Source organism: Hypomesus transpacificus, chromosome 5, assembly GCF_021917145.1.
Source record: "Hypomesus transpacificus isolate Combined female chromosome 5, fHypTra1, whole genome shotgun sequence".
Classification (NCBI taxonomy): domain Eukaryota; kingdom Metazoa; phylum Chordata; class Actinopteri; order Osmeriformes; family Osmeridae; genus Hypomesus; species Hypomesus transpacificus.
The window spans coordinates 1,766,216-1,787,468 of NC_061064.1; the positions used below are offsets into that span (position 1 = coordinate 1,766,216).

A 21,253-nucleotide genomic window follows, 5' to 3' on the forward strand; every position below is an offset into this window, starting at 1 on the left:
TGGTGCACTGGTTGCTATGCAACAGTCTGTCCTTCCAAATCAAGGCCAGAGGAGGGTTCTGTGACACAACATCCACTCGACTAGGGGGCTTTTCACAGCCCCTAATAAAGATTGTTTTGTCTAGAACTTAAATGTTCTGTCAATAAAAATGTGCCGCCTCTGTGTAATTAAAGTGTTTTGTGCTATCGGTTGAAATGAGAAAGGATTCAAAGGAATCACTATTTACAAAGTAAATGTCATTGAAAAAGAGAACAGCCTGCATTAATAAAGGTTAATGAAAGACAATTAGATTTGCCTCCATTGGTATGTCTGTATGTGGTTGTCAATATGAATATAGGACAATCAAGACATATTTAGAAAGATTAGGTGTGGATTGTGCTAAATTGTGCTGCGGAAAATAATAGTATTGGACCCTCTAGTGTCCCTGAAAGGTATTGCGGCCGTGTGGTATTAAATTGTCAACGACATTTCGAGTGCCAATACATAATATAATTTCTTAAAACAGTACAGTGACAAACAAAAAACAACACAAAAGTGTAAGAAAAGACAACTGAAGTTTCTTCTATTTTATTGACAGATGAAGACTTCAAGCAGCAAAGACCTTCTGAAAAACTGCAAAGGAAATGGAGCGTCCTGACTATATTTATCTTTTTCATTTTTGGCTGCTGACTTAACAGTCATTCATAATTTAAAATAGAAAGATAAAACACTATCTTTTACACGTGATCACAACTTGAAAAATCCAAATTACAAAACAGCCCTTAAGAGGCAGGCTTTTTAATCATAGTGCTTCAAATGCCACATACTGTGTTGTAAAAAGTTTAGCAAAAGATTTGTATAAAAAAAGAATTCCTAATTATTTGAGCTACTACTGTGCATGGCTATGCGCCATAGCAGATACACCTTCGTCTATAACCAGTCAGTGTGTGTGTTTCTGAAACGTGGGATTCCAGCGCTCGTTTAATGTGGTCTTACATAGTAAAATCATGTGTGATAATAATACTGCAAAGGTTTTCCAAAAAGATGTCCTTCTAAATACAGTTTGATGGTTTCTTTGCCCAAAAAGATTACAGTAAATGATCCAACCAAAAACAATGCTCTTCAACAATGATACCTAAATTGACAACAACATAGTACAATTTGCCTGTCCTTTCAGTTATTTGAAGAAATGATGATGAGTGCGGAATTAATTTTAAAATTGCGCCATTACAATCTATCAAACACCCTCTCTCAACTGTGGTCCCAAATTCTAAAGCATAAAAAGGGTATGATCCAATTTGTGTTCTCAACACCGTTCTTGTATTGCTAAAACATCTCCCTTAAGAACAGGTGCATCCACCAAATTCCCGCCTATGGTGACAATACTTGATTTGTGTATCAATATTACTGTACAATGTGCTGTATTGTTCTTTTTCCTCACATAATATTTACTTGTCTTGTGTAGGTGTAAGGCACTGTAGCTCGTGAAAGGCAGGTCTACAGTCTAAGATGATGGGACCCAGTCCAGGGCCGTAGCCGTGGGGAGTCATGAACAGGTTACATACACTCAAACTCATCAATACGCTGCTTGGTGTTCCCTGAGCGGATCTGCCTCAGGGTCTTGTACTTGTCTCTCCCCGCCCGCACGTTGTCGGCGTGGATGAGGTCGTTCTGGGTCTTCTTGGTCTCGTCCCGAGCGTTAGCCAGCTCTGAGCTCAGTGCCTGTGGGCAGAGACGCGACATCAGCACTGCCGTCGTCACACAGCGCAACACACCTGACCCCTGACCCCCTGACCCCCCCCAGGGAGGGACGGACACTCACCAGCAGGTGTTTCTGCACGCGCTCGTTCTTGTCTGCCTCAGTCATGCGCTCCTCTTCGCTGCGGTCCTTGTAGGTGCCGGCAGAGGCGAAGTCAGCGCTGGCCTCGGCGCTGCTCTCGTCGTTCTCGTCGTGCTCGTCCTCCGCCTGCACGGCCTCCTGGACGTGGGACGCCATCACCCTGCTCTTCAGCTCCTCCTTGGTCTTCTCCAGGTCTTCCTGCACCATGGTGGCCTGGAAGACAACACGCCGTGACGAGGTTAGAGAAGACAGGGAGCGACCAGAGGCGCCCTTACACCGTCTGCCTCCACACACATGCCGAATGTGGAACAGTAAGCCGAATCGTACTCAAGCCTATGAATAGTACAGCCGCTGAAAGGTTTGTTCTCTCGTTTGAAACAACACAATCACAGGACATTTGGGAGCTGTTGACGCTGGATTTTGATTCTTTCGAGTGCTGAAGGAGGGAGAATGTGGTGGTGGGGGATGGTGCTCTGTAGCGGCCAGCCCAGCAGGGGCTCCCTGGGGAAACAACAGAACCAGGAGAGAGAGGGGCACTTACAGCCCCCCTGAGGGAGGCAGAGCTGGAGGGAGGGAGGGATTTGCACATCAAATATGTGCTAAGGTGTTTGTGTCAGAGGGCACAGAAGCAGCAGAACAGCAAAAGAACACACCTTCTGTTGCCACTGCGTAGCCTCATCCTCCTTCTTCTGCTTGGCGTCCTCCAGCAGGGAGATCTTGGAGGTGAGCTCAGCCAGCTCTGTTGCCTGAGGGAACAAACTGGAGTCAGGGTCACTTCCTCCACGCCAAGGTGACAACCAGGGTGACAACCAGGGAGAAGAATGCAAACATAGAGAGATAGGGCCCAGATAATCTGTTTTGTTTGAGGTTGAGTAGGTGGGTTGAGGCCGAGTTAATGGAGCTAACATGTTTGTGGGACATGGTTGTGGGACTCAGGAGGGTGAGGGTGAGAGGACCCACCAGATGCTCCTGGTTCTTCATCTGGTTCTCAGACTGTTGCAGCAGGGCGCTCTTGGCCTCCTCCGCCGTCCTTCGCTCCTTCTCCAGCCGCTCAGCCTCCTCCTGAGCCCGCTTCCTCTCCAGGTCCAGCTCCAGAGCCCTGCGAGTCTGCTCCTCCAGCTCTGCTCACACACACACACACACGAGCACACACACACACACACGAGCACACACACACACAAGCACACACACACGAGCACGCAGACAGACACCCACACAGTCGTAATTACATCCAGTTTTGTCAGGTCTCCAATCACTCTGCATTGAATGGGTACACAGTACTGTGCATTAAGCAATCACTGGCAATGATTTCTCAAAATCACAAGATTATTCTGACTTGAGTTTCTACTGCTTATACGGCTAGTATTAGTTATAATACCTTGTTGGGCTTTTTTAGTTTGCTCTTCAATTTGTTTTAATCTCTCCATCAACTCCTCCTTTTCCTTCTCAATCTTTTCCTTTTCCTTCTCGGCCGCCTCTCTCTTCTTCTTCTCGTTCTCCAGCAGAGCCCTGATGGAGAACAGGGAACCATGAGGGAGGAACCACTCACCACTTCCTGACATTGTCAGCCTGTCTTTAGCACACAATACAGAGCCTGGAGCAGAGCGCTCTGACTCCTCTACTCCCCAGTCCTAACAGAACAGAAACACTCCTCTACTCCCCAGTCCTGACAGAGCAGAAACACTCCTCTACTCCCCAGTCCTAACAGAGCAGAAACACTCCTCTACTCCCCAGTCCTGACAGAGCAGAAAGTGTTTGTTAGTTGCAGATTGTGGATCTGTGAGAGTATCCTTTGTGTCTAGCTGAGAGGACACACTGAGACATTCCTGGGAGAGGCCAAAGATGTCGGTCAAGTCACAATCTTGCTGGAAATGGTGTGGATCATGGTGTTTCTGTCATGCTGTAGATCATGGTGTTTCTGTCATGCTGTGGCTCATGGTGTTTCTGTCATGCTGTGGATCATGGTGTTTCTGTCATGCTGTGGATCATGGTGTTTCTGTCATGCTGTGGATCATGGTGTTTCTGTCATGCTGTGGATCATGGTGTTTCTGTCATGCTGTGGATCATGGTGTTTCTGTCATGCTGGGGATCATGGTGTTTCTGTCATGCTGTGAATCATGGTGTTTCTGTCATGCTGTGGATCATGGTGTTTCTGTCATGCTGTGGATCATGGTGTTTCTGTCATGCTGTGGATCATGGTGTTTCTGTCCTGCTGTGGATCATGGTGTTTCTGTCATGCTGTGGATCATGGTGTTTCTGTCATGCTGTGGATCATGGTGTTTGTGGGTGTTTCTACCTCTCCATCTTCTTGTGGTTCTTCTCCTCTCGCGCCTGGGCTTTCATCTGCTGCACCTCGATGGTGTCGGGTTTGCGGCGGCGCATGTACAGCTCATGGTTACCCATGCACAGAGCCAGGATTCTCTTGTTAATGCGCAGTCTTGGAGCGTAGAACACAAAATCCTGAGAGAAAACACACAAATTACACACATCTCATTGCCAAGCTTTCGTGAAAAGCGATCGCACGTAAAATAATGATTCTGCAGAAGAAGTGCATTGAAGGCCACATACTGGTGCTTTCTTGTCGATGGGTTTAATGACGAACTTCTTGTCGTTAAAGGAAATATTTCTGATTTCGCTCCAAGGGAAGCCGATTTTAGGGGTCATTCTGAAAAAGACAAAGAAAACAACCAGAAACAACATCAGCTTGACCGCCGAGAAAATCAGTACCTGCATGAAACAGCACGTCCACTTTCATATTTCGACCTTTAGATTCTTTCCATCGTTTATTGAGCAGGCAGCTTTTAGATCCCACAGCTTTTAGCTCCCTGCTGAAGCTCATCACTCTCATGGTGAACAGAGTTAGCTCCCTGCTGAAGATCATCACTCTCATGGTGAACAGAGTTAGCTCCCTGCTGAAGATCATCACTCTCATGGTGAACAGAGTTAGCTCCCTGCTGAAGATCATCACTCTCATGGTGAACAGAGCCCACTTGCTGAGTCACTCACTTGTCGTTCTGCTCGTAGATGTTGAGGCCCAGAGCGTCCACTCCCAGCCACAGCTCAGAGCCCTTCTTGTTCTTGATGCTGAAGTAGTTGACCCCATACATCTCCAGGTCCTGGGCGATCTTCAGGTACTCCATCATGGAGTCCTCCCTGGAGACAGAGAAGGACACCGCTGGGACTCAGCTCACCTCTCGAGCACGTGCTCTCTGTGGACTCTCTCTCTGTTCAGGAGGCATGTCCTTGGCTCGACAAGTGATATTGTGTGTAATGTTTATCTCTTTAAGAAGGGTTTAAAGGTGTGTGTGTTTAACTGTGTGTGTGTGTGTTTACCTGTGTGTGTGTGTGTTTACCTGTGTGTGTGTTTACCTGTGTGTGTGTGTGTGTGTTTACCTGTGTGTGTGTGTGTTTACCTGTGTGTGTGTGTGTGTGTGTGTGTGTTTACCTGTGTTTGTGTTTACCTGTGTGTGTGTGTGTTTACCTGTGTGTGTGTGTGTGTGTGTTTTCCTGTGTGAGTGTGTGTGTTTGTGTGTGTGTGTGTGTGTGTGTTTACCTGTGTGTTTACTTGTGTGTGTGTGTGTTTACCTGTGTGTGTGTGTGTGTGTGTGTGTGTGTTTACCTGTGTGTGTGTGTATGTTTACCTGTGTGTGTGTGTTTACCTGTGTGAGTGTGTGTGTTTACCTGTGTGAGTGTGTGTGTGTTTACCTGTGTGTGTGTGTGTTTACCTGTGTGTGTGTGTGTGTGTGTGTGTGTGTGTGTTTACCTGAGCATGCCCTTGTGCTCCTCGTGCCACACCTGGATCCGTTCCTCCCACTGCTCCTTGTTCAGCTTGTGCTGGTCCAGGACTCTGCACACACACACACACACACACACACACACACACACACACACAGTGTCTCCAACAGCTAGTCTTGACAACGTGATCCTAACAGAACACAGCACCGCTACAGGGACTTCTCAACTCACTGTTGCAAAATCAATGACACAATTATGAAAAACAACAGAAGAAAATGTGGAACTGGAAAAGTTATCGATCTCACACTGACACCCTCAAAACTGTTAAAACTCCTCTGATCCGTCCTGACACCTCCGGTTCCAGCTGGTTCCAGCCAGGAGGGGGAGCAGGAGGAGGCTGGAGGTGGAGCCCTGGTTCCTCACCTCTGGGGGAGCAGCTTGTCTCCAGACAGGTACCCGGGGTTGTGGGAGTCTGGGCTGTAGTCGGCGTACTTGGCCTGCACGGCGTAGGAGGCTAGCAGCACAGCCGTCTCCGGGGGGCAGTAGATGTCGTCATTCAGGATGCCCTCCTTCACCTGGCACAGCGGGGGGGAAGTCAGACACTGTGTGTGTGTGTGTGTGTGTGAGTGTGTGTGTGAGAGTGAATGTGTGTGTGTGTGTCTGACCTGCAAAAAGAACAGTCTCTGTGTGGCCTCCTGGATGAGCTCCTCTGAAACGTCCTCGGGGAAGAACTTGGCCCGGAACTTGAAGAGCAGTGGGCTCTCCTTCCTCACGTCCTGAGCCGTCACCTGAGGTCAGGGGTCAGAGGTCAGGACTGGGTACAGGGTCACGGGTCAGGACCCGGGTCATACTGCTCTGTCACACAGAGGGGGGCGCAGTCCTTCGACACACCTGGACGTTTTTACTAGACAAAGCAGAGGTCTCACCTTCTTATTGAGCTTAAGCCACGTGGAAAAGCCCTTGGTGTCCTGGTACTGCAGCCCGAAGAACCACACCTCGCGCAGTCCAATGGTCTTCACCACCTGAGGAACACAAGAACACAACTTTGGAATCAACTTCGCTCAACTCTCCATGATAACGTTAACAATACAGTTCATATTGTATGTCCAGCAACCTATGAGAATGGAGGAGATGGAATTCTCATCTCAGCAGGGGGTAAACAACCACTCTCTGTTGGGGTAAAACGTTTAGACCCTCTGGTCTCTGAGTTTCTAAGATGTTTTACTGATCTGTCACTGCACAGCTCTTCTGTGTCAGGAGATACATACAGCATGTCATGAATAGAGCAGGCACACAGAGCATGCCCTGAAACGCTTTGTCTGACTGACCAACACTATAAATAGACCAGATAACGGTATCTGGCTCCAGGTTAGGAGATGGAGTCCTCTGACACTTCAGACTGTCCTTCACTACATGAGACAACACTGACAAGTGTTTGTGATTAGAAACCTCACATTTGAATGAGTTCTCGGCACTGAATACGACCGTTTTGTCTCATAACGTAGCTTGGTAACCAGTAATATGGCAGATAGCCATCCACCTGTACATCTCTCTTCTCCTCACTGAGAATGACTTTCTTCTGCTCTGCTGCCATGTTTACCATATGTATAACTATACTATTCTACTACATAGTGTTTTTCTATGTGTACATACTGTGTTTTTATGCCTGTCCCTACATTTGAAGTGAAGCTGCAGTCCTCATATTGTTGTTGTGTTGTGACAATGACACTGAATTGAGAAGCAGAACAGAATAGTTCCTGTTAAGATGGTGACAGATATTCAGTCATGCACTCCCTTGAATACAGGAGAGATGGGATGGCTGGTTTGGCTCTGTGAGCTGTTTAAGGTAGGTGGGGGTGTTCCCATGGTGACGGCAGCGCTGCTCTGGTTCATCATCTCTTGGACCAGCTAGCGACAGCAGAGCTGTCAGAGACTGATCCTGTTCATCCTAGCGGCACGCCTGACACTATCTGAAGAGTGCCAACTGTTGCAGGAGAGAACTTACTCTTTCCACTTGGAAGGAGAGAGCAAATGACAAGTTAGATGAACAAAGCCCGCCTTCATTGTCCTGGTAATTGAGCTCTTTGTGTGCTGCCAGTAGACTCTGTGACTAATAGTCTGTCTGCAGGACAGAGAGTGAGAGGGGAGGACATGTAGCAGTGGACCTGGGCTGGATTTAAACGGTCGTTGCGGTAGGGCTTCAGCCCTCAAGGTCAGCACACTCGTCCAGCAAGCCACAGGGGCGCACGAGACCAAATCATCCAGCACAGCTTGACTGGATCGAAAGAACCAAACTGAACAGCGAGAGTTCTCTAAAAATAAACTCACCTCCCTCTGGATCTAGATTTTCAATTCTCACTGATTGGCTTTAAAAAAGCCTTTGTGAAAAATGCCAGCGAATCAGAGAGTCCGTACCTGGTCAAACAGCTGTTTCCCCGTGGTGTTGGGCTGGATGGCAAACTCCAACTCAGCGTCCATCGTGGTGACTCTCACACTGATCTGATCAGGACAGAAACATGACAGTTAGTCTGACGTCGTGTACACAATATAAGCAGTTCATCGGTAAACTCTAAAGTAAAAAATAATGTATTTATGTTCAGCAGTATCCTTCACATCATCATTACGGAGCCACAATCCCAAGCTGAGGATCTCACGGCAGGATTCAACATCACATCATCTTCCTGACGTTCTGTTTGATTCAACGTCTTTCAGAACTGTAACTGCCATTCCTGAGAGGCTGGGAGTGGGCAGATTGCTGTTCTCATTCAAAAGGTCATCGTGGTTTGAAAACTGAGAAGAAGACAAGCGCGGGTAGAGCCCAGAAATGTGTGACGGAGCGGAAAGTCAATGAACACTTTTTTTTTTGAAGCGAGACAGAGGATGTTAGTTGTGTTTGGGTGTTTCTGGGGGCTAGGACCAGCCCTGCTCAGGAACGAGAGCAGGGGGAGAACGGGATCCCGGTCGGACAGGCGTGGAGGAGAGCAGTCTGCTGGGCCGTGCCTGGTACTGACACTAGCTCAGGGGAGTTGCACTACAGAAATGAATGATCATCCTAAAGAGTTGACCAAACACAATGGCAGGAAACGCAGAGTTTCACAACTCCTGTCCTGGGAGGTTTTTAATAACTGATCGAAAAAGGAGTAATTCTGACTTGTCAGATAATAAAGGTTTTTTAAGATCCCCCTAAGTATTTCTTTTCAAAAGATTTACTTTCCTTTGATTCTTAGGTAGAATCTTAGTTTGTTGGTAGAAAAGAGTTTTGTTCATTTCTATAATGTTACCGTGAAAACGGTAGCTTCCGCTGGTTACCATTGGAGAGAAGCCTCTGAGCTGAGGATTGCAGATCTCTAAGTGAAATTCACAGGTTTTGTATTTCGCGTTAGCTTCTGTGCTAAAGACACACGTTGTCACCCAGTGCTCTCTCTGCTAAGCTTCTCTACAGGAAGTAACCACATCCTCTGGTGACTGGGCCAAGCGAGGCAGGCAGAGGCAGGCAGGGCCTAGCGATGCAGGCAGAGGCAGGCAGGGCATAGCCAGGCAGGCAGGGCCTAGCGAGGCAGGGCCTAGCGAGGCAGGCAGGGCCTAGCAAGGCAGGCAGCCCTGCAGAGCTTGAGCTAACATCCGGCCATGCCTCACCCCAGCACTCTCCGCCCCCTCTCCCCCTCTCCCCTCTGCTGCCAGCTGCCAGCTGCAGCAGCACAGCTCTGCTTCTCTTACTGCACACACACAGGAACACGGCAGCTGCATTACAATCCCATTAGTGACTTGTTCCACAGGCTACAGTACAAGAACGAGTTAAAGACAGATACATTTTTATGTCTGGGTTTAAAACACTTCCTCTGGTCGTCCACCGGTATTTGATCACATGTTCTGAACCGTTTATAAGCGTGCCCTCTCAGAGATGACACAAACAACCAGAGGGTCTGTCTGGGGAGAAATAACAGGGCAGGGCCCACGCCCGCACCCAGCCACAAAGGCACGCATTATTTCCCAGCTGTGTGGCTGATTAGGGCTGCGTTCTTTCTCTTTTGTGTCAGCAGACCCTGTTTGCCGCTCAGGGCCCTCGTCACCCCGCCACTTCCTGTCATCGCCAGCTCCACAGGGGCTGAGGAGGCCCAGCGAGGGCCCAGCGAGGGCCCAGGGAGAAGGGCCCAGCGAGGGCCCAGGGAGGGCCCAGGGAGAAGGGCCCAGCGAGGGCCCAGGGAGGGCCCAGGGAGGACCCAGGGAGAAGGGCCCAGCGAGGGCCCAGGGAGGACCCAGGGAGAAGGGCCCAGCGAGGGCCCAGGGAGGGCCCAGGGAGGACCCAGGGAGAAGGGCCCAGCGAGGGCCCAGCGAGGGCCCAGCGAGGGCCCAGGGAGAAGGGCCCAGTGAGGGCCCAGCGAGGGCCCAGGGAGGGCCCAGGGAGAAGGGCCCAGCGAGGGCCCAGGGAGGGCCCAGGGAGAAGGGCCCAGCGAGGGCCCAGCGAGGGCCCAGGAAGGACCCAGGGAGAAGGGCCCAGCGATGGCCCAGGGAGGGCCCAGGGAGGACCCAGGGAGGGCCCAGGGAGGACCCAGGGAGAAGGGCCCAGCGAGGGCCCAGCGAGGACCCAGGGAGAAGGGCCCAGCGAGGGCCCAGGGAGGACCCAGGGAGGACCCAGGGAGGGCCCAGGGAGAAGGGCCCAGCGAGGGCCCAGGGAGGGCCCAGGGAGAAGGGCCCAGGGAGGGCCCAGGGAGGGCCCAGGGAGGACCCAGGGAGAAGGGCCCAGGGAGGGCCCAGGGAGAAGGGCCCAGGGAGAAGGGCCCAGGGAGGGCCCAGCGAGGGCCCAGCGAGGGCCCAGCGAGGGCCCAGGGAGAAGGGCCCAGCGAGGGCCCAGCGAGGGCCCAGCGAGGGCCCAGGGAGGGCCCAGGGAGAAGGGCCCAGCGAGGGCCCAGGGAGGGCCCAGGGAGAAGGGCCCAGCGAGGGCCCAGCGAGGGCCCAGGGAGGGCCCAGGGAGAAGGGCCCAGCGAGGGCCCAGCGAGGGCCCAGGAAGGACCCAGGGAGAAGGGCCCAGCGAGGGCCCAGGGAGGGCCCAGGGAGGACCCAGGGAGAAGGGCCCAGCGTGGGCCCAGCGAGGACCCAGGGAGAAGGGCCCAGCGAGGGCCCAGGGAGGGCCCAGGGAGGACCCAGGGAGAAGGGCCCAGCGAGGGCCCAGGGAGGGCCCAGGGAGAAGGGCCCAGCGAGGGCCCAGCGAGGGCCCAGGGAGAAGGGCCCAGCGAGGGCCCAGCGAGGGCCTAGCGAGGGCCCAGGGAGGGCCCAGGGAGGGCCCAGGGAGGACCCAGGGAGGGCCCAGGGAGGGCCCAGGGAGGGCCCAGGGAGGCCCTGTAGGATGTTCCACCAGCCGGGTGGAGCCAGCTCTCTCCTGGCCTCAACACCCAGCATGTCGGAGCTAGGTCGACCCACAAGGGACAAGCACTTCCAGGCAGATCACTAACAGTTTCATCATTTAGTATTTGTATGTGTTTAGTACTTCATGGTGTTCCTGTATATGACGGAGATCATGTCTGGACCAGCAGTACTACTGAGCTGAGGTACAAACAGCAGCTTTCTTTGAGTGTTAGGGAGTGGTTCCTGGACCTGTTTCATCATTTCCTCTATCCACAATGCTGTGTTCTTACAGTTTACTGCTCACTAAACCTACCAGGCAGTGTACTGGCAGACTGAAAAACCAGCCTAAGTAAGGCACGGGTTAAGGTTGTAACCAGACTGGTTGCGTAACATTACAGATTAGACAAAGTTTCAATAGCCGAATCCATCAAGCCCTTTGCCATCAGTCCAGTGCAGTTAAGAAGCTGTTTTCCAGGATAAAAATAGTTCCTCACGCATGAAGAAGGAACTAAGAATGTGAATGTTCTGACTGGTATGGGTGGGTCTCGCTTCGACAGAACTCGGAACACTTCTCTCACACTATTATTAGCCCACGCTGTGAACGCCCTCTCTGAAGGACCATGTAGATTTCCATATTTCCACTCTTCCTGTCAGGACAATCGTTAGTCTCCATTAGTAGACTCCACAAAGATGAACACTACAACACAATACATTAAATTGATCTACGAATGAATTGGATTTTATGGCAGCTAAATAAAATCAATTAAACATTTATCAGGATTCCATTTCTCTTCCTGTAAAGCTAGGCCTAAAGAATCACATTTTCAGACACATTTTCCATAGGGTTTTTATTTGTAGATGATTTACCTATACATTTATCCACGTGTGGACCAGCACCTAAACATGATAATGAGACGTTCTTAAGTAAAACTATCAGCCAATGGATATAGTTGGGGAAAAGGTGCAGCAAGCATCTACGTAATGTTTTCTGTGGCTGACATTCCTTGTGAGAAATTCTGAGAACTATGTAAGACTTTACTATCAACCAAGGTCTGATTTTGCTAAAAGACAGAATATTATATATTTTACAAGGGGAATAAACAGTGTGTGTCATATCAACCTGGATTAAATTAATAACTCACTTTTACTCGCACTCACTGCCATTGTCAAAACAAGCTTCATAATCTCACATTGCGCAAGCCACTAAAAACAAAGTTTAAATACTTCCTACCACTGTAATGTAGGCACAACCTTCATCATAAACACCACTGTAATGTAGGCACAACCTTCATCATAAACACCACTGTAATGTAGGCACAACCTTCATCATAAACACCACTGTAATGTAGGCACAACCTTCATCATAAACACTTTTACCATTCAAACCTTTGTGTTTCATACCAAATACTAATCAACGTCAATTTCCCTTAAAACCCACCAAAAAACATCAGAACTTACTGTTGGGAGCTGAGCAGAATGAGCCTTCCACAGACGAACCCCATTTACGGGCCACAACCCCCAAACGTTTGCATTATTCCTTCCTTCCACACGCTACCTACCGCCTGTAGCTCAGTTTATTACAAATTGTTAATCTGAGCTGTGCTATGTGCACTTCTGAAGCCTCTAATCCCCTGCTTACATACCACTGGCCTTTCCACCTCGCCTGCCTTCATTTGAGGTTTATTAAGAACTTGACTTCTACTGAAAGGCTTTCACTTACCGTCCCTTTCCCATATGTAAAACAATAATGACTCCTTCATATGGTCAATTGTATTTCTACAACGCAATATATAAAAGCATTATAAAGGCATTTTATATCCTTTCAGTCAATTCAGAATACTGAGTGCTGAGGTAAATAAACAACGTGTACAATATTGTTTTGCCGCCAAAGTGAATTAAGGACCAGAGCAACTACATACACATCCAGATGTTTCTACATCTTAAGATTTCATCCAAAAGATAGAAGTAAGATTTCTGATACGACCTTGTGGATATATTGTATGCTTGCACTGAGTTCACTGACCATCACCAACTGTTAAATATAAACATATATCATATTATTACAAAAATAATCACAGCCTGTCTGTGTCAAAGTCGGTATCTTTGTCATTCTGGCCCTATTAGGCAAAAATGACTTAATGGAATCAAGTTTGTTATGATAAAGTGACAACTAGAAGGGCTCCCAATCTCTATTGCGATAGCGATAGCTGAAAGCCATGCTGCAGTTATGCAGACAGAAGAAGGGGGAGTCTGTACTGCGAAACACCAAATAAGGCTTTCAGAGGCTGCGTCAAGACACTGCAGGGCAGGAAACGGCCAAAAGGAACTGACGTAATCTCAGAAACCTTGAGTCACTAGATTACTGTTCCTTGGGAAGCTGAAACAATGCCAAAACTAGCTCATTTAAGGCCTAATATAATTTTTGGGTTATTTAGGGGTACATAATAATGAAGGCTGAAAAATACACATTTTTAGATCTAATTCAAATAATTAACTCAGCAGAAAGTGTTATGTTTATTTTCACAATGCTAGTAAATTCAGAAAATCCATGAATTGTATAGTTTTTCTGAGAAATGTTGCTACTTACTTCCCCACATTCCCTCTAAAAACTATGATAATCATTGACAGACTAATTACCCAATTTATACATCTGCTGGCATGTATACATTGATTTATTATGTATATTTTGTGAATGGCAGAGGAAGCCAATTAACAATTTGAAGGCTTCATTCATTTAAATAATTCAAATCTTGACACCTTTTAAGTACAGTAGAGCAAACGTATAGGTCATGTAGACTGACAGGAACACCAACTTTTGAGTATCTCGAATTATACTGAATGAACAAATCACTACTTGACTTAACATTAATTGATATATCCTCCTTTACGTATTTTCAAAAAAGCTACGGAGATCATCAGGCTTACAACTTCGGAGGAAACTACCCATCACTATGGCAGAAAGCGTCGCATCTTCCGGTTCAGCTCTCAGAACCTGGCCCTAACTATGTATCGTTTCCAAATGAATAAAACATCTCAAATAAACATTTGGTTGATAAGAGAGGATTAAGTTCGAGGATTGCTTCTGTTGGACACTAGTAACCTGGCCTGCTCGCCTCTGAGAGTTCATTCGGAAGCCAATCACGTTTCAGCGGGGGAGGAGGGGGCATTGACACAAAATAACGGTTTGGGGGATTGCCTGGAATAGATAGCCCACAGTAAATTAAAAGCATCTAAAACCTTTTCAGAATCCGTGAGGAAGGATATAAAACATTAGGTATTAAATCTTAAAAAGTAAAATGTTCATGTTGCCGCATTGATGCGCGTTTAAAAGTTTTCTCTGCCAAATCCCTGTCCGCAGTCTACGTGTCGTAGGTTAGGCTACATTTGAAAGTGGGCAAATAAAAAAATAAATCATTCAAATAGCCTATGACTCAATAGATAATAGCTACAGTTTTAGTGCATAGAAAAATGTACGTATTAGACGTCTACCAATTTGTATCGTTTAGCCTAGCCTATTGTAAGCTAGATAGCATTTGGAGCTATATCTAGTCCTGATGAAGGGAAGAGGACTGTGAGGAAAAAATTTGATAAAAAAAAAAAAAAAAAACATCTCATAAAGAAAGATACTACTCACCGTTTTCGGCATGTTGTCTTCTGTCTTAATCACAGATTGTTGGAATTGGAAATTAATAGTCTTTCAACAATGCAGTCAGCAAAAACTTTTGTCCATTAGAGAAGGCGCGCAGCAACAAAAAAAAAACGTCTGCGCACAATAAACTTGTTCAGATTTTTACTTTCAGTCTGCGGAAATCGAGTACTTGCTTTTTCTTTGTTTCGCCTGAAACTAGTAGTTCAGCGCTTGATTTCCTGCTAACGGTAGCCTACTGTGACTGAAAACCACACCCAGGCCAATGAAGACTTTAGGGTAAACGCTGAGTTTTGAGCAGACTCCGCCTGTATTTGAGCTGCTGGCTTTGTCAAACGTTTAAACGCGAGTTGAGAATTCCTGTGGATAAACGGGGGTATCCCATAGTCCGCTGCTGACGCAATTTCCCAATGATGGCTTGACTTCATGGGATGACCAACTTTCAAACAATAGGCTAAATCCGTGTGGTAAATCATCTAAAAGAGAAAAATGTTTTGTGCCAGCAGTAGGGATGGGCTATTTAAATGATAAAAACTGGATTCAACAACTCAAAATGAGTAGGCCTAGCTTTTCAAACCATTTATTGTAAATTTCTACGCTATTATAGTATGGTAGTTCTTATTATAATTATTTAAATGTATTTATTATATTTAAAACACCCACTATAATAAAGTATACATTCATAGTTCATTAAATAACTTAACATTTGAGTCAATATCAATATAGAAACACACAAAGCCTCAGACATTAGGCACTATGTGGAAATAGACGGAACCTAAACATTCTCTGACGGAACCTTTGAGCATGGAATCTGTTGCATTGATTTCCTACCATCGATGGAACCGGATGTAGTATGTTGTTGTCTCAATCCGATCGGGACAGAGGACAGTGCACACTACCTTGAAAGGCTATCTACAAAATACAATCTCAGTTAAACCGCGTACTCTGAGAAAACATTTAAACCTGATTCAGTATATGGACTTAAATTTCAACATCATATGATACAATTTAAGAGAATAACAAGGATAAAAAAATAAGATGCGTCCTCTTGATTGAGTGGATCTAAAGTTGCCAGACGCGAAGGCACTCATGTTAACACCTACCAGGTTGATAGCTAGTTAGCTTACTTTAGATAGCTTATTCTTAAAAATAGCTGTCGAACGCTTAACTTTTTTAGTAACTAACTTGTAGTATATTACAGTTGTAGAAAATATGAAGAAAAAAAATACAGATAAGAGACGGCACGTTGTTGCATGGATCAACAAGGCAGAGTGGGACCAAGTTCTTGAGTACCTGTATTCAAAGGATTGTGTTCTGCAAAAATATGCTCTACACAGAATATCTGCATGGAAGGGCAGGTAAAACAAAAAGTTATTTTAAATTATGATATAAAGCCAACAATATTGAGCAGTTATTTCATAAATTATTCGCTCTTTTATTTAATAGCGGGCATGCAAAGCTTGTAGCTCGCCGAACTGTAGCCATTCATATTAAACATGCCTTAAAATATTTTCTGTTTGTATAAGGTATGCCCATACGACTCCAATTGCGGTTGAGAACACAGCAGACCTTGTACGGTGTCAAATACTTGACAACTCTGGGAAGCTGGAAGCGGACGATCTTGTTCTGTTGTATGGCACTGCGCTCGTAAGGTGGGGATAATCAATCACAGGTCACTTGTGCCAGAATCTTTGATACATTTAACGAAAGCATATTCAGTTTTGTGTTATTTTTCAACTCTTAGTTTTTTTGTCTACCAATAGGTTTGTCAATACAATGACAGAACGGCTGCAGAAGAAGGTTGCCCAACCTTTGAGAAGGTTAGCGAGCCAGGTATGTGAAACCTACATTTTATAGTTGTAACCATAACCCCAGGATAACCTGATACATGGTGTCGCCCGTTAGAAAGTCAGTCTAATCATGTAACAAATATCCCTGTTTGTTTTCTAGTTAAAGATTCCGGAGTGGATCGTTAACCTCAGGCATGAGATAACCCACCGTAGGCTCCCAACCTTGAAATGGTGTCGTAAGGGTGAGTACAGTGATGTTATCTGTCATGTGGAGTCAGGTGGCTGAGCGGGTAGAGCATCAGGCTAGTAATCTGAAGGTTGCCAGTTCGATTCCCGGCCGGTGCACATGACGTTGTGTCCTTGGGCAAGGCACTTCACCCTACTTGCCTCGGGGAGAATGTTCCTGTACTTACTGTAAGTCGCTCTGGATAAGAGCGTCTGCTAAATGACTAAAGGTAATGGTCAAATACACGTCTAAATATCAATCTTCTATCAGTGCCACCTCACTGGACCTGCAGGGAGAAACATCCCCCAATAAACTCTTAAAAACGAATCAAAACAAGCTCAGAAGTTCTGAACCTGCTGTGGGTTTTGCAGGTTGTCAGGTTGTGCTGGAGTGGCTTCAGCAAGAGTACTGGTCCAGGCAGCTGGGCGGCGGCCTTAACAACGACTGGGACTCAGCCTCCGACGGCGAAGAGGGGGAGGAGCTACAGAAGCAGGAAAATGAGCTCATCGGCAGACAGAAAGAAATGGAAACTTACAGTGAGTCAGGCGTAGTGGGAGGCTTCAGCTTAGTGGTTAGAGCGTGAGGCTCCTTGAGGTAGGGGCTACTCTGGTATAGTCACTGAGGTGCTTTTGTGTCTTTACAGGGACGACACGGGAACTTTTGATATCGTATGAAAAAGAGCAGTTTCAGGTAACTGTTTTTCTCATTTATGCTTTCACTCATTCAGTTTTTTCTCCTGTCTATACATTTCAGTTTATCCGTTTCTATCAATCTTATCTTCCTTAATAACTTGGAATAGTATATTGTCACAATAATTCACTTTATAGATATAGTTTACAGCAACTGTAGGTGTATTTATAAATATGCTTTCATTTTCTTTAAATTATGATTTCTACAGAAAACACAGCCATGATTTGTGTATCGTTCTGTTCTTGTTGTGTAGACATTTGAAGAGTTGACAGGGGGAGACAAACAGAAGATGGTGTGGCCAGCCCCCTCTGCAGACATGAGCTGGATCCTCGCTCAAATCAAGCACTTCACCCTCGAGTCTAGGTGAACATCAAACATGCACTGCACCATATCAATTGTGTCTCACTATTATCGAATGTTAATGAATGAAATGGCTCTTGTCGTGTGTTTTTGTTTAGTGAAACACTTATAGACGTGCTGTTGGAAGATGGGTTTCTGGTTCCAACTGTTGAACAGCTGGAGTCCCTAGGTGTTGATGTGTCAGGTAAGCCCGGAGTTAAGACCATTTGTTTCAGCACACTGTCACATGAGAAGCCGGGAATACATCTCCTGAAAGATTTACCAATCAGTGCTGTTTTCATCCGGTTGACAGTAAAAACCAGTGGACAGAATCAACGTAAGCTTTGAGTTGAACTTCACCAATAATTACGGTGTCTTTTCTTGTCTCTACAAGATAATGCCGACGCCACTGCCCCTTGCCTTCCTCGGGTGTTCCTGCGCTTCTGGCTGCCCCTGCTGAGGTTGCTGACCTCCCCGCTCCTCGTCCACCTGCTCCTAGAGAAGCTGTTCCTGGAGCTGAAGCAGCAGTCTGGAGAGAGCAACTCGCACAGCTGCTACTACCTAGCTGCCTGGATCTCAGAGCTCCTCCTCTGCAACATCACAAGTACGACAAGTCGTCTTTCTGTTTGAAGAACTTTTATTACACTAAGGCCCAGTTTCCCAGGCATGGATTAAGCAATCTAAGAGTTCATGTAAATGAAGATCTCAATTGAAAAAAGTTTTAGTCCAGGAATACACTTTATAATCGGTAAATAATCTGATGTTTAAAAGTCCTCAGTAAAAGATACGTTTATGGATTGTAAACAAGTGTGCGTTCTGTTCTTATTGTTATCCAAGAATAGTGCTGGGGTTCCTTGACCTTATGTTTTGCTGTTCTTTCCACAGGAAGTGAATACCATTACGAAACTAAGATTGAGAAAAAGGCCAGAATAAGGGACAGGATTTTCACGAACAGAATCCATCTGAAATGTCAGCAGCTTCTGTCAGCATGCCTGGACACTCCCTGCCTGGCCTCACCTCACCTCCTCAAACAGTGAGTAACACCAGAGATAGTCACTGCTTCTGGGATGAAATAGTTATTTGTATTCATTTAGCTTCTATCCAAAGGGACAGATAATAAACGACAGCAGTTTGCGAATGGAAGGGGCGAAGAGAACACCAAACTCTGGATGTGTAAAACCACCCTTCAGACGTTGCGTGTGTGTTCTCTGCTCGCTTCTCCAGGATCCTAGAGGACATGGATCATCCGTTGCCTGTGGACACGCAGCAGAAGCTGCTTAGACTGTGCTCCATCTACACACAGGAGCCCCCCTCTGAGAGCCCGCCCTCCCAGGAGCTCTCAGGACAGACCGTCTACACCCTGGAGAGCCTTCACGAGAGGCTGAGCTGCTCCAAGCGCCCGGCCTCCGGCCAGCGTCCCAAGGCAGGGTGTGCCACCCCGGGGGCCCTACCGGGGAGGACGGAGGCCGGGCAGGAGCAGCTGGGCGCTGACGTCCTGGCTGAGAGAGCCAGGGAGCTACGAGGCTCGCCCTGGCAGGTGTGCACAGGTGAGGAGGAGGAGGAAGAGGGTACTGCAGCGGCAGTCAGAGAGGCTTTACACCCTCAGCAAGTTTGGTATATCGTGTCTATCAGTCAGTTTATCAGCTGAAGTCCTTCACTAGAGAACAGACATCCTGTCCTCCTTCCTTTGGGTTTGTTTGTTAAGAATCAGATTCCCTCCTAACATACCATAGACATAGTTTGTTATGATGTGGTTGCTTGATGTACCTAACCCTTCCGTACTGAGCATGATTGTGGTGTTTCCCTCTCAGACAAGGTCCAGTGGAGGAGCTTCCCTCTGGGGAAAGTTCCAGGCCAATCAGAGGATCCCTCCTTCCTCATGGTAGAGAACTACTCCACCATGACCGTGTTCGACCAGCAGGGGGAGAAAGAGAGTGCCTCACATCACAACGTGCATATGGGGTAAGATACAAAACAGTAATCACTGAATCAAACACATCCAAACATAGTCTGGCATTTCATTTTGGTATAGTTATTGCTTGAAATTTCTCCTGGCAGTGTTTGAATATAGTCTGAATGATACATTAGTGAAATGTGTTGATGCTTGTTAAAAACCATGTGTCTCATGTAAACAAGACATTTGTGTGATCTGTAATCTATTCTGCTGTGTTTCCCTCCACGTCTTCTCCTGTAGGCTCCCTCCGCCTCTCAGAGCCAACGACGGATCTCTCTGGACACACGGTGACGTCAGCAAGTTAAAAGCTGGACTGCAACTGTTTTAAACCCACCTGCCATGTTTGGTCAGATCAGAGCCTTCGGCGTTGGGTCGTCTTTGCCATTGTAAAGCCGTTTGACCAAGAATTCCTTTTTGTTAAGGCTCTGTGACATACATCATTCTTCTTAATAAATGTAGAATATCACTTACACAGTCCTGCATTTCCTCTTATTTACACACCGATTCCATCTAGTAATCACATCACTTTTACATTACCCGTCGCAGATTTAAATCGGCTTGCTTGACCATAGGCAGTTAAATAAACACTGCTCTTGAATTAACCAGCCTAAAGTACAATGATTGTGACATTGTGTTGTCGTCATTTTGTAGGGATTTCCCAGAGAGAATTCAGTCGGAAAGACCAGGAACCTTCCTTGTAGGACACAGATGGACACAGAAAGAATGTTCAATAAAACACAACAATTACCTTTAAGAATACTAAACTGGTATTTGTGCCGTTGTCACTATGACAATACAAGTAAGCACCTAATAGATCTTTATATCTTAAAGAAAATGGAAAAAGACTAACATAGTATATAGCTTTATTAGAAGGAACAAACACATTTTGTCATTAAGACTTACATTTTGTTTGAGCCAACTGACCCAAATAGATCATAGGTTGTTTTTTGTCTTTTGGTTCTTGTTTTGTCACTTAAAACAATTTAAAAGCAATGCTTTGCATTCAACACAGATTACAATTAACTATTGCAGCTCATAACATACAACCTAAATGGTCACCTCACTCTTAACGCTTTTACATTGCAAAAAATCACAATACAAGACAGTTCAACTTATCGTTTTGAACATGAGATCTGCACTAATTCAACAGGTTGACTTGGTGTGTTCATTTATATTAGAAAACATTAATAGTATTGTCTGCAAAGTTGTAATCTGGAATACATCTCATAGTACCTGAGAGAAGCTAGTGGGGATGATTGGGTGTGGAAGAGATTCTCAAACATGTATGTGAGCTGGCATTTACACAACACTGATTCAACTACATAATGAAAATAGTTTGCGTAAACAATGTACCTGTTTGTCAGTAGTGTACCCCAACAATAACTCCTGCTGGTCAGGCTTCACCATTAACAAGGTCATGACGACTTTAAAGTATCACTGAAATCATCCACCACAAAACTGCTCCAGAAAATACATTATAAATTCTCAAACCAACAGAGTGAGTAATATTGTTTCCAGTTTAAACACAATGGAAAACACTCACTTCAAAATGATGCAGTCCCAATCAGGGAGCTACTCAAAATAAATGTTCATAGATACAAAATGTGCAATCAGAAATATAACTGCAGAGCAAACTCTGTGCTGAATAAATACTTACAAACTTACATTTGATTTTATTTTCTGTTGTTAGAATAGCATCATATCACCGCAT

The 21,253-nt window shown here is 46.3% G+C and overlaps 2 protein-coding genes across 2 annotated transcripts; one reads left to right on the plus strand and one right to left on the minus strand.

Moving 5' to 3' along the window:
* Window positions 1-551: 551 nt before the first annotated feature.
* On the minus strand, window positions 552-14,888 carry msna (moesin a). Its single transcript, XM_047020003.1, has 14 exons — window positions 14,532-14,888; window positions 7,970-8,053; window positions 6,481-6,576; window positions 6,220-6,342; window positions 5,978-6,129; window positions 5,583-5,666; window positions 4,826-4,972; window positions 4,388-4,484; window positions 4,116-4,279; window positions 3,198-3,328; window positions 2,780-2,940; window positions 2,473-2,565; window positions 1,802-2,032; window positions 552-1,701 (listed from the first exon to the last, which is right to left on the minus strand). Exons 1-14 carry the CDS (start codon window positions 14,541-14,543, stop codon window positions 1,537-1,539), a joined length of 1,740 nt encoding a protein of 579 aa, XP_046875959.1. The 5' UTR covers window positions 14,544-14,888; the 3' UTR covers window positions 552-1,536.
* Window positions 14,889-15,397: 509 nt separating this feature from the next.
* las1l (LAS1 like ribosome biogenesis factor) lies at window positions 15,398-20,012 on the plus strand. The gene is made up of 13 exons (XM_047020002.1): window positions 15,398-15,901; window positions 16,070-16,195; window positions 16,307-16,376; window positions 16,494-16,575; window positions 16,931-17,095; window positions 17,203-17,249; window positions 17,503-17,612; window positions 17,708-17,793; window positions 17,983-18,192; window positions 18,474-18,621; window positions 18,813-19,135; window positions 19,400-19,550; window positions 19,783-20,012. Exons 1-13 carry the CDS (start codon window positions 15,756-15,758, stop codon window positions 19,868-19,870), a joined length of 1,752 nt encoding a protein of 583 aa, XP_046875958.1. The 5' UTR covers window positions 15,398-15,755; the 3' UTR covers window positions 19,871-20,012.
* The last annotated feature ends 1,241 nt before the right edge of the window (window positions 20,013-21,253 follow it).

Coding starts and splice junctions, on each gene's coding strand:
- msna (XM_047020003.1), bottom strand. Junction 2,566..2,779: donor TGAAGAACCAGGAGCATCTG/GTGGGTCCTCTC, acceptor TTGTTCCCTCAG/GCAACAGAGCTGGCTGAGCT. Junction 2,033..2,472: donor CTACGCAGTGGCAACAGAAG/GTGTGTTCTTTT, acceptor GTTGTCTTCCAG/GCCACCATGGTGCAGGAAGA.
- las1l (XM_047020002.1), top strand. CDS start 15,756: ATGAAGAAAAAAAATACAGATAAGAGACGGCACGTTGTTGCATGGATC. Junction 16,576..16,930: donor CTTGAAATGGTGTCGTAAGG/GTGAGTACAGTG, acceptor TGGGTTTTGCAG/GTTGTCAGGTTGTGCTGGAG. Junction 19,136..19,399: donor GCCCTGGCAGGTGTGCACAG/GTGAGGAGGAGG, acceptor TTTCCCTCTCAG/ACAAGGTCCAGTGGAGGAGC.